This window comes from Rhea pennata, chromosome 15 (genome assembly GCF_028389875.1).
Source record: "Rhea pennata isolate bPtePen1 chromosome 15, bPtePen1.pri, whole genome shotgun sequence".
Classification (NCBI taxonomy): domain Eukaryota; kingdom Metazoa; phylum Chordata; class Aves; order Rheiformes; family Rheidae; genus Rhea; species Rhea pennata.
Window position 1 is genome coordinate 16,596,212 of NC_084677.1, and position 16,585 is coordinate 16,612,796.

Sequence of the window (16,585 nt, forward strand, 5' to 3'; positions counted from 1 at the left end):
TGGCGCTGCCGGGCCGGGCGAGGGCTCTCACGGGGCTCTCCTCTCTCTCTCTCTCTCTCTCCCCGTCGTCTCTCCGCACCCCTGCTCCCACGCCGGGCGCGTTTGCAGAAGTGCTCGAGTTGCCAGCAAGCGGGCGCGACCGTGGGCTGCTGCCAGAAGGGCTGTCCGCACGCCTACCACTACGCCTGCGCCGTGGACGCAGGTGAGCCCGCCGGAGGGGCGCCCGGCTCGCCGCCGCCGCCGCCCGCGGCCTGAGCTGCACCGCTCCCAGCCGACTGCTGCACGGTGCCGGGGTGCTGGCGGGGGCGAGGGGGACAGGGAGGCCGCGGGCGCCGCCGCGGGCGCTTCCCTGACGCCCGGCTGCTCCTCTCCCCGCAGGTTGCTTGTTAACCGAAGAGAGCTTCTCTCTGAAGTGTCCCAAACACAAGGTGAGCCCCGAGCCCGTGCGCCCTCCCTCCCACCCCACCCCGAACGCTTTGCAGCCTCCCCCCCCCCCAACTCCAGGGAAGGAGGGGCCCCCGGGAAGCATCCCCGCGGGCCGGTGGTGCCGCTTGGCGCTCCGTCTGCAGCCGTGTCCCCGAGGCAGGTGGAGGGGGGCAGGGATCGGGCGGGCGCGTCGCTCCCGGACCGGGGGAGCCTGAACCGCGGTGCTGAGCGACAGTGCCGGGTTGCAAAGGCCCTGCAGAGCCGAGGCGGGATCCAAATCCGGTGGGAAAATGGGGCCGGTGCGAAGCTTGCTGCCCTCTCCCGATGCACGGGGGGGGGCACCCGTGGGGCTTGTGCCCCTGCTCCGGCCCCCGTCTGACGCCGCATCCCTTCCTCCCGCAGAGGCAGCCGGTGTAGCGGCCCGCCGGGCAGCGCCGGCGTCCCCGAGGAGCGGGGTGCCGGGGGCGTGCGCCCCACCGCCGCCGCCGGAGCCTGCAGCCGCCAGCGCCGCAGCGGGAGGCAGCCCACGTGGCCGGATCCGCCGGAGCCCGCCCGCCCCCACCCCGGGCCACCCCGCCGACATGGGCCGAGGGCGCCCACACAGCCCCCAGGCCAGTTCTGCCCCGACATCATGCTCCGGAGCCGCTCCAGGGGGCACGGGAGATCCAGCTCCGGGCTTTCCATTCACCTGCTTGGAGGACCTCTACGCAGAGCCGATCCAGACGGGTGCAGAAATCCAGCTCCAGGCTCTCCTTACCACCAGGAAACAGTACCCGGAGCCGATCCAGGTGGGCACAGAACTCCAGTTCCGGGTTCTCCTCCTCCTTCTCCCTCCCCAGAGCCGGTCCAGGCGGGTGCCAGATCCACTTCCAGGTTTTCTCCTTCCCCCTCCTCTGGCCTCTCCCCAGAGCCAGTTCAGGTGGGCAGAGAAATCCAGCTCCAGGTTTTCCCCCCTCTAGGCCCTGCTGGCATCCTGCCCCGGGGCCAGGCCCTGGCAGAACCCGGCCTGGACTTACCCCCGGGATGCGGAGCCAGGGAGGGAGGCGAGGGCCGGGAGAAGGCATGGCCATGGGGCGATGCCCGCAGGACCTGGGCTCCCCCCGGCTGGCGGGAGCGGAGCAGGCCGCGGTGGGACGACGGCGTCGCGGAGCCACGGTCCTGGCTGGCGCTAATAACACGTGCACGGCAAAACACAGAGACTCTATTCCAGGACTACATTAGCTGCACAGGGGTGGGGGGGCGGGGTGGGTAGTGGGGGGACGGGGAAGGGGGGGATGGGGAGGGTACCGTGTACAAGGGGTCCCGACAATGTTGTCTTACTCTGGAACTGCTGGACCCCGCGTGGGTCTCAGTTCTCCATATCTCACACTGATCTGATCTGAGATGTTGCCTTCAGCAAACCTCATGGTGTCTGTCTGTATATATGTGCGCGACGGAAAAAGAAAAAAAAAAGACAAAAAAAAAAAAGAAAACAAACGGCCTGCTGTTTAAAACACCACTTCGCTTTTTTTGTTTTGTTCTTCCATCTCCTGTCTCTCTCCACCATGCCCACCCTGCCTGTCTCCCCGCTCTCCCTTGCCGGGCCCTCTCTGGAACAGCGTGGCGTGGCAAAGCCACGGCCTCCCCGCTGGGCCAGGAGCAGGGCATGGGGTGCCAGGGAGAGGAGGGACTGCGCTTTGCCAGCCCTTGCACTGGGCTTGTGTGTCCCTATGGATGTGCTGTGTCCCTGCCAGGTGAGGAGCAGTCAGCTTGGCTGGCCAGTGCTCACGGCTCTGTCTCGGGCTTTCCCAACTCCAATTCCTCTCTCCTTTTCCTTGTCCTGTCGCATCCCTGGCCTCCACCCTGCCTCACTGCTGCATCCCGCACTGGCACTGTGCAGCCCTCGCTTGCCTGGGCAGCAGAGGACTCCTTGTGCCGCTCTGCCACACGCCATCCTCCCACTGCCCGAGCGTCGTGTGCTCTTGCTGCCTGAGCGTCGCATGCACCCGCTGCCCGAGCGTCGCGTGCTCCCGCTGCCCGAGCATCGCGTGCTCCCGCTGCCTGAGCGTCGCGTGCTCCTGCTGCCTGAGCATTGCATGCTTCCACTGCTTGAGCATTGCGTGCTCCTGCTGCCCGAGCGTCGTGTGCTCCCGCTGCCTGAGCGTCGCACGTGCCTGCTGCCCGAGCATCGCGTGCTCCTGCTGCCCGAGCGTCGTGTGCTCCCGCTGCCCGAGCATCGCGTGCTCCTGCTGCCCGAGCGTCGTGTGCTCCCGCTGTCCGAGCGTCGCGTGCACCCGCTGCCCGAGTGTCGCGTGCTCCTGCTGCCTGGGCATCACGTGTACCTGCTGCCCGAGCAGCTTGTGCTCCCACCAGGCGCAGACCTGCACCCCTCGCTTGAGGCAGGCATTGCTCCCCAAGCTTAAGCTGCAAAGCAGCCATGGGACCTGCTGTGGCTCCCGGCTCAGGGCCCTGCAGGGCTCAGCAGCACCTCACTGTCCCCGTCCCTGGCAGGGAGTTGCAAATGCCCCACGGAGGGGACGGAGGAGATGCTGGCTTTGGTGGCCGCTCAGGCCAGGCAGCGCCAAAATGAAGGGGCTGCCCGGGCCTGAAGTTAGCTTTGCTTCCTTGGCTTTTGCATCCCATCCCAACCGGCCAGGAGATGCTGGGCTCATCCCAGCTGTGCCTGGACATTGCTTTGGTTAGGGATTGCCCCTGTGCACCTCCCCAGCAGCCAGATGTGCTGCCTGCCCCCTGCAACACGCGTGTGCCTGGCGTGACCCTGAACTGTCGCACCCGGACATGCCACTTCGAACACCCGCACCTGGGCAAATCAATCCCAAAGCCACCCCTGCCCCCAGAAACGGAGATGGGAGCCACCCGCAGAGCACCTCGCATCCTTGCACCCCTCCATCCCCGCACGGGCTGCCGTAGCCCCGTGCCCGCTCGCCCCTGCCCGGCACAGCCTGCCACCCCTCCGCCCCCCCCCCCCCCCATCTCACCCAGCCCTCACCCTCCAGGTTTGCTGGCCAAGAAATGTCTGTTGTTTCAGCAACTTGCCTCGGACATGGGAGCAAAAAAAACATACACACACAAAAAAAAAAAAAGAAAAAAAAAAGGAGAAAGAATAATAAAAATAATTAATAAATAAAAAAAAAGAACAACTCTCCGTGTCCCTGGCAGTGTTGTCTGAAATCTGGCTATTTTTAGTGACATCTTGTACATATGACTGTAAAATGGTAAACCGTGTGTATTATATATTGCCTCATTATATAGTGTATATATATGTATACATATACATATATATAATATATATGAAGACTGTAAATGTTAAGACTAGTGTTCTTATTAGTATATTGCTTCACACTGAAGATTGTGTGTAACAAGCTGTTTCTAAAAGATGTTTATTTTCCTTAAGAGTAAAAAACAGGTCATTGCATTCAGAGCGTCAATAAAGATACAACGATTGTTTTGGAAGTACGTGGCACCCTGGTCGTGGCCTGTGTTCCTGCGGCGGGCGCGGGGCCGGGGCGCACGGGGACAGGGGGGCACCGCCGCCAGCATCCTGGGGCGGGGGGGGGGGCACGTTGGGGGGCGCTGAGCCCTGCGGCATCCCTCTGCCCGCGTCCCCATCCCGGGGATCCCTCCCCTGGAGCCCGCTGCGCGGGGATGGGCAGGACCCACAGCCGGGGATGCCTGGGGGGCTGCCGCAGCGAGGCTTTGGGGGGGGGGGTCCCCGTTTGCCGGTGGGCTCCGTGCACCTCCCCCTGTCCGTTCCCCCCCCACCTCCACCCCAGCCTTGCAATGCAGCACACACCAGTATAAATAATTGGCTTTAATTGTCTGTACAAAACTCTCCAACTATGAAAATACCGTTTAAAAAGGTAAGGGGGGGCAGCGGGCAGCAGGGCAGGGGCGCGCGGGGCTGTGCACGGGGTGGGTGTGCAGGGGCAGGGCCCGGCGCGCCCCCCCCCCGTCCCCCAGCGAGACCCCCGTCCCCGGCGCAGGGCCCTGCGGCAGCTGCCGGGCCGGCTCCTGCCCGTGGCTGACGCCCGGCAGCACCGGAACCGGCGGCATCCCCGGCCTGGTGGGGGGGGGACCGGCCACAGGGCCCCCCCCCCTTCCCCGCCGCGCGCCGCGGCGGCCCCGGTCGCCCCGTCGCAGCAGCGGGGACGCCGCGGCCCGGGCCGGGCGAGCAGGGGCAGGAGCAGGAGCAGGCCTGGCCCCCGCGCAGTGGGGCGAGGAGGGGGCCGAGGGCTCGGGGGGGGGGCTCTGGCTGGGGTCCGGCGGACGCCCGGACGAGCAGCCCGGTGCCGTGCAATACTGTGACGGTGTCACTAGAGGTCCCCATGTCCCCTCGCCCACCACGGCTGGGGACAGAGCCCGCCCGGCGAAGCCAGGGCTGCTCCTGCACCCGCGGACTGGGGAAGGGGGAAACTGAGGCACGCACCTCCCTGCCTCCCGCCACCGCCTCGCCCGGGCCGCAGAGCCGGGGGAGGGAAGGGAGCGGGGGGGGACGGCACATGCCTGCCTCCCCCGCCCCAGCTAGCCGGACGTGACCGTGGTGCCGCTGCCCAGCTTGATAATCATCTGCTGGCAATCGTGCAGTGTCCGTCTGTCCCCCAGCTTCTCCAGGGTGCGGGCGGCCTCGGCCAGCATGCCCACGCGCTGGCCCGGCGCCGCCAGGAAGCTCGGAGGCAGGTAGCAGCAGGCCAGCAGCAGGGCTTCGGCGTGCTCCCGCGGCGTGGGGTGGCTCTCCGGCTCGCCGGCTGCGTGGGGGCGGACGGCGGGCGTCAGCCCGGGTGGCACCGCTGGGGACCAGGGTGTCCCCAAGGGATGCGGCGCCCAGGCGGGCGCCCGAGAACCCCCCTCGACTCACCCGCTTTGGTGCCCTGCACCCCCCTCCTGCGCAGGCTGCGGTCCAGCAGCTGGTGGGTGCGCGTGGGGCTGGCCCGCGCCATGAGCCTGGCGGTGGCTTCGTGCAGGAACACCTGGGCGGGCAGGCGGGGAGGCAGGGTGAGGGCCGCGGCGCGGGGCGCGGCGGGGGGGCGCGGCGCGGGGCCGGCGGCTCACCCTGCGCATGGCGGGCCGGAAGGTCTGCGCCAGGCGCCGCAGGCTGCTGAGGTCTTGCTGGAAGCCGCGGAGCTCGAGGGCGGACGCCTGGTAGACGCAGCCGAGCTGCCGGCTCACGCTCATCTGCTGCTGCCACAGGTTGGTGCGGGTGACGAGCAGCAGGTCGCAGAAGAGGAGCTGGGCCGCCTGGCGGGGCGAGAGGCGGGTGCCGGTGAGCCCCCCCCCCCCCCCCGCCCGGGCCGGCGGGGCGCTGGGGGGCTCGGGGGGGCGCGCAGCGGGGCGCCGGCGGGCGGGCGGTGCTGGGCTGGACCGCCGCCGGGCTGCACGGCAGGGGCATTGCACTCCGCGTCCGACACGTGCAATGCAACTACAATGCACCCCGGCGGGGGCCGGGGGGCCGCCCGCCGCGGGGGGGCCGCCCGCCCCGCCGAGCGCCGCCGCCGCCGCCGCCGCCGCCGCCCCCTCCCCGCCTCACCTTGTCGATGGCGGCCGCCGCGGCGCCGCCGAAGTCCAGGCTCTCCCGCAGGTAGCCGCTGGCTTTCTCGCACTGGCTCAGGCTGGCCTGGCTCCCGTCCTGCTTGCTCAGCAGGGCCCGCACGGCCTTGAAGGAGTGCAGGGCTGCGCGGGGCAGGGGCTTGCTGCGCGGGCGGGGGGACGGACGGACGGACGGATGGATGGACAGACGGTCACAGCGGGCCGGCATCCTCCCCTGCCCCCCTGGTTCCCACCCCGGGGGCTGCAGCCCGCTCGCCAACCCGGGCGCCCGGCGAGGCGGGAGGCGCGCGCCGAGCCCTGCCCGCGCCCGGGACTCACTCGGAGCTCTGCAGCGCCCGCGGCATGGTCTCCACCAGCGGGTAGAGGCGCTCGGCCCCCTCCTCGTCTCCCTGCAGCCAGTGAATAACGGTGCCGAGGACGGCCGCCCACCACTTGGACACGGGGTCGGTGCCTGCCGGGCGGGAGGGACGCGGGAGCGCGGTGCCCGGCGGCGCCCGCGGCGCCCGGCGCCTTCCCCAGCTCCCCCCTGCACCCGACCCGGCGCGGGGTGAGGGTGGGGGGGGCCCGTGGGGCAGCCCCGCGCCGGTCTCACCTGTGACGGCCGCCAGGCCGGAGCTGATGGAGGGCGCCGGGCCGGGGGCGCCGCCGGCGTCGGAGCAGCCGTTGAGCAGCTGCAGGTACTCCAGCGCGTCGGAGAACCGCCTGCGGAGCCCGGCAAAGGGGGACGGGCGCGCCGTGAACGCCCCGCCGCCGCTGCACCCCCCCGGGCCGGAGCGCGCGGGCAGCCCGCGCCAGCCACTCACCCCTCTCGGCGCGCCGCGGGGCGGCGGGGCTCCGGCACGGCCACGCAGCACAGCGCCTTCTCCAGGAGGTGCTCGCGGAAGAGCTGGGTCACCTGCGCCAGGGGGTCCACTGGGGCGGAGAGGAGGCCGTGATGGGGCGGGGGCCGCCGCGGGGCGCCAGCCCCACGCAGCGGAGCGGGCTCTTACCTGGGTTGCTGGCGGAGCTGTAGATGCTCTCCCTGGGGGGGCCCTTGACCACCCAGTCGCCGTCCACGAAGAAGCGGTGGCCCAAGGGGTGGCAGAGCCACTGCATGGCGGGGGGCACGGCGCCGCTGTGCGAGAGGGCCACGCGCCGGGCGCTGCAGAGGAAGGGGCGCTGCGGGCAGAGCGGGGCTCAGCGGACGATGGGGATGGGGGGGGGGGGACACGTGGGGCAGAGGTGATGGTGGTGGGTGGAGATGGTGGTGGGTGGAGATGGTGGAGATGGTGGTGGGTGGTGGTGGGTGGTGGTGGTGGTGGTGGTGATGGTGGTGGTGGGTGGTGATGGTGGTGGGTGGAGATGGTGGTGGGTGGAGATGGGTGGTGATGGTGGTGGTGGGTGGTGATGAGTGGTGGTGGAGATGGGTGGATGGGTGGAGATGGTGGTGGGTGGTGGTGGTGGTGGGTGGAGATGGGTGGTGATGGTGGTGGTGGGTGGTGATGGTGGTGGTGGGTGGTGATGAGTGGTGGTGGAGATGGTGGTGGGTGGAGATGGTGGTGGGTGGAGATGGTGGTGGGTGGAGATGGTGGTGGGTGGAGATGGTGGTGGTGGGTGGTGATGGGTGGTGGTGGAGATGGGTGGATGGGTGGAGATGGTGGTGGGTGGTGGTGGCGGTGGTGCTGCTGCGTGGTGGTGGGGACACGCGCTCACGCTCACCGCCAGGAAGTGGAAGCAGCGGTGGAGGCTGGCCTTGATGCGGAGGGCGGCCGCCACGTAGATCTCGGCCAGCGCGGCCACGGAGACGGCGTCACCGGCGCACTCGGCCAGGTTGACGGCGCTCAGCGCCAGGTTGATGGCCAGCAGGTGCCCCCCGGCGTGCTTCCCTGCGAGCGGAGCCGGCTCAGCGGGCGGCGGGGCCGGCGCAGCCCCCCGTCCTGTCCCGCGCCGCGCCGCGCCGGCGGTGCCTACCGGTGAGGTGCAGCTGGTGGAGGCGGTGGTAGGCCATGGCGGCGTGGCCGGCGCTCTGGCGCACGTGGGCGCGGGGCGGCGGGTCGCGGCGCAGCCCCCCGGCGCGGGCGGCCAGCCAGCGGCCCACCCAGAGGCGCTGCAGCAGGTGCCGCAGCAGGCTCCAGAGCAGGCTGCAGGCCAGGTCGCCGTGCGAGGCGGGCAGCGGCCGCCCCAGCGCCCGCAGCGCCGTCCACAGGTGCTGCGACGCCTGGGCGAAGTCCCCCTGCGCCGGGACGTCAGCCGGGGCGGGGCCTGCGCGGGGGCGGGGCCTGCGCGGGGGGCGGGGCCTGCGCGGGGGGGGCGGGGCCGTGCTACACATGGGGGTGCAGGTGGGAGGGGTGGTGCCAGGATGGGTGGGTGTGGCTATTCAGATAAGGGGTGTGGTCATGCAAGTGGGTGGGGCTATCCCGGGTGGGAGGGCACGTGGGCGGGGCTAATCCAGGCAGAAGGGCTGGGAGGGGACAAGTGGGCGGGGCTTTTCAGCTAAGGGGTGGGGGCAGGTAAGGGGGGTGGGGCCAGGACAAGAGGGTGTGGCTATTCAGATAGGGGGTGGGTGTGGCTTGTCCCCAAATGGGTGGGGGCAGGTATGGTGGGTGGAGCTAATCTCCAGGGGGTGGGGCTTGGTCCAGTGGGGGTGGCCAATCTGGGTAGTAGAGGGTGGGGCGTGGCCAGGACATCTGGGTGGGGCTAAGGGCAGTGAAAGGGGCAGGGCCAGGTGGCGGGCGGGGCCAGGCCGGATGAAGGGGGCGGGGCCAGGCCGGATGAAGGGGGCGGGGCTTACCCGGGCAAGGTCGAGGTCGGCCTGGCGGCGGTGCCTCCAGAAGAGCACGGAGGGCTCCGAGTGCGGGCGGGTGACGGGCTCGCCGTAGACGAAGAGCCGGACCACGGCGCCCAGCACCACCGCCACGTTCAGCAGCCAGAAGACGAGGGTGGGCCAGAGCCACTGCGACCACCCCCAGGGCTCCTCTGGGCGCAGGGGCCAGCGGGGGCTCAGCCGCGGCACGGCACCGCGGCCGCCTCGCACCCGCCCTGCGGGCCTCCACCCCCAAAGGCCTCCACCCAATGGCTTCCACCTCCAGCATCCTCCATGCCTGTGGCCTCCATGCCTGTGGCCTCCATCCCTGTGGCCTCCATCCCCATGACTTCCACCACCATGGTCTCCACCCTGAACAGCCTCCACCTCATGCCTACCCTGATGGTCTCCACCCTGACAGCCTCCAATTCAACGGTTTCCACCACCATGGTTTCCTCCCCTCCCCATGGCCTCCACCCCAACAGCCTCCACCAACATGGCCTCCATCCCATGCCCGCCCTCAACAACCTCCACTCTTACAGCCTCCCCACCATGGCCTCCACCCCCTTAGGCCCACCCCAATAGCCTCCATCCCAACGGCCTCTCCCCTCCACGCCGCACCCACCAGCCTCCAGCTCCTGCCCACACCACCCGCCTCTGCCTCGACCACCTCCCCGCGCGCCCACCCCAACCGCCTCGCGCCCGCCCTGCCAACCTCCGCCCCGACGGCCTCCACCCCGCGCCGCCGCTCACCCCTGGAGGCCGGCTCGGCCATGATGCTCCTGCCGGGGCCGGCGGCGCCGGGGCTCTCGGCGGGGGCCGGGGTCCCAGCGCCCCGGAGCAGGGAGGCCAGCGGGTTGAAGGAGAGGCAGAGGAAGACGAAGGCGCAGAAGGCCATGCGGGAGCGGTCCAGCATGCCCTGGGTGCCGGGCGAGGGCGGCGGGCGCTCCTGCTTGACCTGCGGGCACGCGGCGCCGGGGAGCCCCGCGCCGCCCGCCGTGGCGTCCTCGAAGAGGGGGCTCTCGGGCTCCGAGTCGCTGCTGCTGGTGCTGCTGCCGCCGCTGCCGAGCGAGAGCGGGCTGCAGCGGGACGGCGAGCCCACGTCCGAGGGCGGCGGCGTCGGCATCTCCGTCACCTCCGCCTTGGCCGCCTCCGCGGGCGCCTCCGCCTTGGCCCTGCCGCCGCACGAGGCCACCAGCTCCTTGAGGGACTCTGGGGGAGCAGAGCGGGCTGTCGGGGACGGGGGACGGCGCTCCGCCGCTTGCCCCGCGCCGCCGGGCTGAGACCCGCCCGGCTCGCTGCGCTCGCGCCCTGGCACTCACTGTTCTTTTGCACGGCCATCTTCAGGGCGAGGTTCTCCTGCTTCAGCTTCTGGTTGCTCTGCTGCAGGAAGCGGATGTAATCGATGGCCTTCCTCAGGATCGCCGACTTGTTCAGCTGCCGACGGAGGCAAGAGACCCCCTGAGCCCCTGCCGCCCCCTCTCCCACCCCAGCGAGGTGCCGGAGCGGGGACGGACGGACGGACGGACGGGGGCTCCCACCTTGGCCTCCGTGCCCACCACCAGGTCCTTGAGCTCCACGATCTTGTCGTTGATGGAGGAGCGGTAGCGCTTCTCGATGGCGTTGTGCGCCGTGCGCTTCTCCCCCTTGCTCTGCACCAGCGCCGGCTTCCCGCTGGGCGCCAGCCGGTTGATGGGCAGTTTGTCGGCGTCCACCACCAGCGGCACCGTGGCCAGGATCGTCCCGCCGCTCACCAGCGCCTGCGGGAACCGGGGTGGCCGGGCAGAGACGCCGCGTTGGCGGGGGGTCCCGGGCTGGGCGCGCGACCCGGCTCCCCGCCTCCCCGTGGCGGGACCCACCGGCACCTGCAGCGGGGCGGCCGGCCCGCCGGCACCGCCGCCGGCGAGGGAGGCCTTGGCGCCGCCGGCGTCCGCCTTGACGGCCGTCAGCACCAGCGAGTCGGCCTTGATGAAGTGGGGCTGCAGCAGCACCTGCGGGGCCGGGCGGGGGGGGCGGTGAGCAGCGCCGGGGCCGGAGCTGGGGGGCCCCCGGTGCCGCTGGCACCCACTTCCCCACCCCATCCCCACCGGCTTACCGGCACCGGCTGGATCTGGGGCGAGACGGGCTGGGCGACGGCGGGGGCCAGCAGCTGCGGGGTGGCCGCGCTCGGCGTGGCGCCCGGCCCGGCGACGGGCTGGAGCGGCGGCGGGGCGGCCGGGGGGCTCTGCAGCGATTGCCCGGCCCCCCCGGGCTGCACGGCTGGATGCGGAGCAGAGCACGGCGTCAGGGGAGCCCGCCGGCGCCCCCGCGCCCCGCCGCCGCTCCCCCCCACCTTTCCACCCCCCCCGCTCCGTCCTCACCGGGGAAGCCGTGCTGGTAGCCCACCAAGGGCTGGGGGCCAAACTGGCCGGGGGACGCGGGGACGAAGCTGGGCGCCAGCACGACGCCGGCCTGGGGCTGGCCGCCGGCCGCGGGCTCCTCCTTGACGCCCGGCGGCAGCGGGGCCGGGGGCTGCGGGGCGAAGGGGGCCGGCGGCCCCGGGAACGCGCCGGCGGCGGGCGGCTTGCCGGGTCCCAGGTAGGTGCCGAGGGCGCCGGGGGCGGGCGGGAGGCCGGGGGGCCCGGCGCCGTCGGGGGCGCCGAACGGCGGGTCGAACAGCCCCGGGAAGTCACTGTCGGGCGCGTTGATCAGCTGCAGCATGTCTGCAAAACAGCCCCCCAGCCCGGCCCCCCGCCAGCGCGGTCAGGGCCTGGGTCCCGCGCGGCGCCCTCGCCGCCGGGCACTGCTCCCCCACGCCAGGCTCGGGGTGCCCAGCCCCAGCTCAGCACCCGCAAGCATCAGCCTCTCCCGTCGCAGTTGCGACTGCCCCGGCGCAGGCACCCGCGGGAGATGCTCTGCATGGCCCAAATCGGGGGGGGGGGACAGGAGAGGGTCTCGTGGGTCCCCGCGGCTCTAGGGGCTCCCGGCAGGGATGGCGGGGGGGGTGGGAGCAGCAGCTGGGCAGGATGACGGTTATGTGAAGCACCCGAAACCCGCAGCCCCCCCTCCACCGCCACGGGGACTGGCTCCCCCTGCGCCAGGTTGGGGGGGGGGGAGGAGGCCAAGGGGTGGGAGAGCGGCGCCCCACGCCAGAGCAAAGCACCTCTCCCCGAAAGCCCCAGCACCGCTGTGTCCTGGACCTCCCCGTCGCTCCCCAGCAGGGAAACTGAGGCACGGAGCTCGCGGTGGGGGTCTGACCGCGGCTGCTCGGGGGGCTTCTAACCCGGCTGGGGGGGGGGCGACAGGGCCAATCCCAACTCCGAAATGCCCCAGAGCAGGCCCGGGGTGGGGGGGGGCAGAAGCAGGAGGGCGGGGAGGCACGTTGGGTGCCTCCGCGCCCAGGACCGGCGCGAGGTTAAACGTCGCCAAGCCGCGGGGGCTGCCCCGGGACGCAGGCGCCCGCCACCGGGCGAGGAAGAGGAGGCCGAGCAGGGGCCCCCTTCGGCGGGGCACCCCCGCGCCGCCGGCGGGTGCAGCACCGGGGCCCGCCCCGGGGCGGCCGCGCCAGGGCTGGAGCGGGGCCGGCCGTGGGGTGATGCTCCTCCGCCAATCGCCGCCGCGCGCCCGGGCGCCCGGCCCGCCGCCCCCAGACAGCCCCGCGGCAGCGCCAAGGTGCACCCGCCGGGTTACTCGCGGGCATCCTGCCGTAACCCCGGCCCGCGGTTACTCTAGGTCAGGCTCCGTTAACCCCTTCGTTAGCTGACGAGCACGCTGCCCGCCCGCCCCCCCCCTCCGCTTCTTGTGCCCGCCAAAGGTGCCGCGCTGCCCGGCGATGCCGCCGCGCTGGAGCCGCTCCAGCCGAGCAGTGCCGGAGGGCAGGGGGGAGCGGGAACGCCGACCTACGTGCCGCTCTGCACCGCGGCGGGCCCCGCGGCTGGCAGAGCCCCCCGCGCCCCCCAGGCGCCGGAGCGGGACGCGAGCAGGCGCATCCCCGCGGCCGCAGATCCGAGCGCGGTCGGAGCCCGGCTGGCTCCCGCGGGTGGTGTGTGTGGGGGGGGGTCCAAGCTCGGTGCCCCCCACCCCGGTGCGGGGCGGCACGTCTCGGTGCTGCAGGGGGGCACGGGAGGAACCTGCGGCGGGTGCCGAGGTGGTGAGTGAAGCCACCTCGTGCCTCACCGCTGGCGGGGCCCCGTCCCGCTCCGTCCCGCCCTCCTCTTCCTCCTGCCCCCCGCAGCTCTCCAAAGCACGAGGCATCCGCCGGGATATTTCCATCCCGCCACTCCGGCTCCCTCCCCAGCGCAGCTGCTCCGGGCACTCAGGCAGGGCCGTCCCCGGGCCCGGCCCGGCACAGGCACCGTGGAGCCCATCCCCACGCGGAGAGGCTGCGGCTGCCGGACCTGGGGCTGCCCGCAGCAGGTCCCAAGGCCCCGGGGAAGGGGGAGCTCCCGCGGCCGCGCGGAGACCTGCCGCGGCCGGCTCTACGGGAGAGCCTGGGGGTGCGCACGGCCCGGTCGCCGCGCACGGGAGCTTTGCAAAATCCCTTCGGCCAGAGGCTCCGCGAGCCCCGCGGCAGCTTCGCGGAGCCCTGGGGCTGCTCAGCACCCTCCTGCGGGCCGCGTGCTCCAAGCAGCTGCCGCACGAACGGGGCGTCAGGAAGGGGCGACGCCTCCCGCCGCTGCCCTTGGGCTGCGCAGAGCCTCCGGGGCTGCGTCTGCAGCATGGAGCTGGGACGTGAAGCCCCGGGTATGCACAGCCGCCCCTTACTGATACGCTCAGGGAAACCCTCCGTTTCGGCAGCGCATCCTCAGCACCTGCAAAATCACCCCAGAGGGGCCAACGCCAGGCCCCGCCGCGGAGCCCTGGTGACCACGCGGAGGAACCAGCCTCCGCCGCAGGGCACCGGCGCCCCGATTGCGCCCACTTTGCCCCCTTGCACCCAGAAAAGGAGGTTGTTGTGATCCCCCTGTGCAGCGTTACCCAGCACACCAGGTCACCCCCAGTTTGGGTCCAGCGAGGGCAGAGAGGGCTCCAGCGTGCCGCCGGGAACGCGACCTGCCTGCAACCGGCAGGCAAAGTCCTTCCCGCCCCGAGCCAAAGCTGGGCACCGGGGTCACGCGTAGACATGGAGCGACAGGATCTACTACTTCCCTTCGGAAGAAGCTGTGCCAGCCAACGATCCGCAAAGTTAAAGTTTACCCCTTATCTGTCACCTAAATTTGACAGGTTTTTAGCCTCCTGCCCTGGGATGTCACTGTAGCCCTGGCTGCCGGGGCAGGGAGGGCTCCTGGCGCGCACCGTACCAGGCTGCTTGCCGCGACCCGCCAGCCGCTCCGCGTCACCTCCTCGGCCAGCTGCCCCGGCTCGGCCTCGGCGCCCAGAGCTGCCTCCCGGGCGCAGCCAGCGCGGTGCCCGCGCGCGGCACCCCGTGCCGCACGGCCTCCGCAGAGCCCCCCGCGCGCGGCCCCGGCGGCCTCCGGCCCAGGCAGTTTGTCTCTCGCTCAAGTCACGCTGACTCCGAGCCGGCGCTGGAGCCACCCGCGAGGCTCGGTGGCTGGAAGCGGGTCGCTCTGGCCGGCGGCGCAAGGCCGGTGTCACCCGCCTGCCCCTCGCAGCGGGGACCTGCCACCGCCGGCGGGCCTCGGGGGGAGCCCGTATGGGGCAGGGGATCTGGGGCGCTCCTGGCTGGGGGGCCAGGCCAGCTGGGAGGCTGCAGCCCCCGAACTCTCCTCGGCCCCGCAGCGCCGTCGGGGGGTCCCGGCTCCGCCGCGGCCCCGGCCCCCGGGGGATTCTCCGCACACCTCCGGCCCAGACCCTCCCCTCCTCCCTATAGCCCCTCCCCAAGCACGAGCAGGCGGCCCGAGGAGCCCAGGCGTCCTAGAGGGAATGACCGGGAGTAACCCCGCAGCTGACGTCAGGCGGGGCGGGGCTAGAGGCGACAGAGCGCTGCGGCTGGGGGGGCCCCGCCGGGGCTGCCCCGGCGCTGGGGGGGGACAGGGGACCCCAGCCCCGAGGGGGCCTGTGTGCTGTCCCTCCTACCCCGCCCGGTGCACGCACCCGCCGTGGATCCCCCTCCCCGACCGCGCACCGAGCCCCCCGGTTGGGCACGGAGCCCCCGGCTCCGGCCATGCACCGAGCCCCCCGGTTGGGCACGGAGCCCCCCGGTCGGGCACGGAGCCCCCTCCCCCGGCCATGCACCGAGCTCCCCGCCGTGCACCGAGTCCGGTCCCCCCGAGCCCATGCACAGAGCCCCCCGGTTACACACCGAGCCTGCTCTAGCGGCTTTGCACCGACTCCGGGGCCCCCCGCTCGCCCTCCCCCCCAAACGCAGCCAGGCACCGAGCCGCCTCCCAAGCGTGCACCGAGCCCGGCCCCCCCCCGGCCATGCCCCGCTCCCCGGCCTTACCCCGAGCCTGGTCGCTCCAGTGCCGGGCGCGCACCGAGCCCGGTCCGCGGCCACGCACCCCGCCCCGGCCACGCACCGAGCCCGGCCCGCGCACGCTCCGGGGCCCGGCTCCGCACCTGGCCGGTCCCCCCCGTGCCCAGCTCCGGCCCCGCTCCCGGCCGAGCCCCGGCCCCGCTCCCGGTGCCGGCGGCGCCGCGGGGCTGGACGCACCGTCGATGTCGCTGAGCAGCGCCGTGTCGATGTCGCTGGCCCCGACGAGGCCGAGGGACGGCGCCAGCCCGTCCAGGACCGGGGCCAGCCCGTCCAGGGCCGCGTCGTCGAAGGCGAGGGCGCTCATCCCGGCGGCGCTCACGGGCCCCGGCGGCGGCGGCGGCGGCGGCGGCGGCGGCTCCCGCCGGGGCTGCGGCTGCCTCCGGCTGCGGCTCTAGGAGCGGCGGGGCCGCCCGGGCCGCCCGCCCGCGGCCCCCTGCGCCATGGCCGGCTCTGGCACGGGGCGGAGGGAGGGAGGGAGAGGAAAAGAAAAAGAGAAAAAAAAAAAAAAAAAAAGAGGGAGGATTAACCGCGAAGTTGCTGCCGCGAACCGTGCCCAAACCTGCTACCGGGCAGGGGCGGCGAGGCGAGGGGAGAGGCGGGCCCGCCGCCTCGGCCCGCCCCGCGGAGCACGGCCCGCCCCGGGCCGGCCCCGAGCCCGCCCGGGCCGGCCCCGAGCCCGCCCGGGCCGGCCCCGAGCCGCGCAGCCGGCGCCGGAGCCCGGCAGGCAGCGAGGTGGCTCCGGCCGCGGGCTGGGCATCGTCCCCCGGGGCGGCCACCGACCACCCGGGCTGGGCACCGACCACCCGGGCTGGGCACTAAATACCACCTAGCTCCGGTCTGGGGGAGAGAGACGCGTGCAGGACGAGCGTGCGGGAGGAGCGGGGGGGAAGAGCCCGCCGAAGCCCCCCAGCACCTTTCAGCAGCCACACGCCAGGGCGAGGTTGGCCCAGCATGTCCCATCTCCAGGCTCCTGCAGTTCCCCAAGGCAGGAGACGGGCTGGGAACATCTGCCTTCCCTGGAAAGACAGATGTGCGGTGTGTCCCCCCGCCCCGTGTAGAGGGATTGACCCCCTACCCTGGATCTGCAGAATGCCTTGCACCGGCCCCTGACTACAGCCCTGACTGCAGCCCAGCCGGGGTAGCGGGGGCACCCATGGGCCCTGTTAGGGACAAGCAGCAGACACCACAAGGCCATCGCTGCCCTCCGAGCCCTGGCCGAGCCCACACAGCCTCCTGGCGCTCGGTAGGCACCGGGGCTCAGCCGGGGGGTCTCACAGGGTAAAGTGGGGCCACCCGATCCTGCAGAGCTGGGTGTCTTGTGTTACCACCAGGAACAATTTAGGAAATGAAAATGCACTGCAACTCTCCCGGCCAAAAAAGTTTGCCACCTTCTGCAGCACCAAACACACTCTAAAGCT

At 72.1% G+C, this 16,585-nt stretch overlaps 2 protein-coding genes across 6 annotated transcripts in view; one reads left to right on the plus strand and one right to left on the minus strand.

Annotated features, from left to right (window-relative positions):
* The window catches only part of RAI1 (retinoic acid induced 1), a 31,558-nt gene extending 30,632 nt beyond the window's left edge, over window positions 1–926 (plus strand). The window contains exons 3-5 of the mRNA XM_062588048.1: window positions 109–202; window positions 379–428; window positions 829–926. Of these exons, the coding sequence (XP_062444032.1) occupies window positions 109–202; window positions 379–428; window positions 829–843 (159 nt within the window). The 3' untranslated portion in view covers window positions 844–926. The remainder of the gene's footprint in view (window positions 1–108; window positions 203–378; window positions 429–828) is intronic.
* Window positions 927–4,863: 3,937 nt separating this feature from the next.
* Window positions 4,864–15,511, minus strand: SREBF1 (sterol regulatory element binding transcription factor 1). Of its 5 annotated transcripts, none has more exons than XM_062587881.1 (18): window positions 15,345–15,511; window positions 11,113–11,454; window positions 10,848–11,011; window positions 10,612–10,743; window positions 10,294–10,512; window positions 10,075–10,189; window positions 9,506–9,964; window positions 8,741–8,925; window positions 7,921–8,182; window positions 7,669–7,835; window positions 6,960–7,128; window positions 6,774–6,882; window positions 6,563–6,672; window positions 6,289–6,421; window positions 5,951–6,113; window positions 5,476–5,661; window positions 5,282–5,393; window positions 4,864–5,171 (listed from the first exon to the last, which is right to left on the minus strand). In XM_062587881.1, exons 1-18 carry the CDS (start codon window positions 15,469–15,471, stop codon window positions 4,948–4,950), a joined length of 3,378 nt encoding a protein of 1,125 aa, XP_062443865.1. In that variant the 5' UTR covers window positions 15,472–15,511; the 3' UTR covers window positions 4,864–4,947. The 5 variants fall into 5 exon arrangements, with proteins under 5 accessions (XP_062443865.1, XP_062443864.1, XP_062443862.1 ...); XM_062587880.1 differs by having other exon boundaries at window positions 9,506–9,982; XM_062587878.1 differs by having other exon boundaries at window positions 6,289–6,672; window positions 9,506–9,982; window positions 10,618–10,743.
* Between the last annotated feature and the right edge of the window lie 1,074 nt (window positions 15,512–16,585).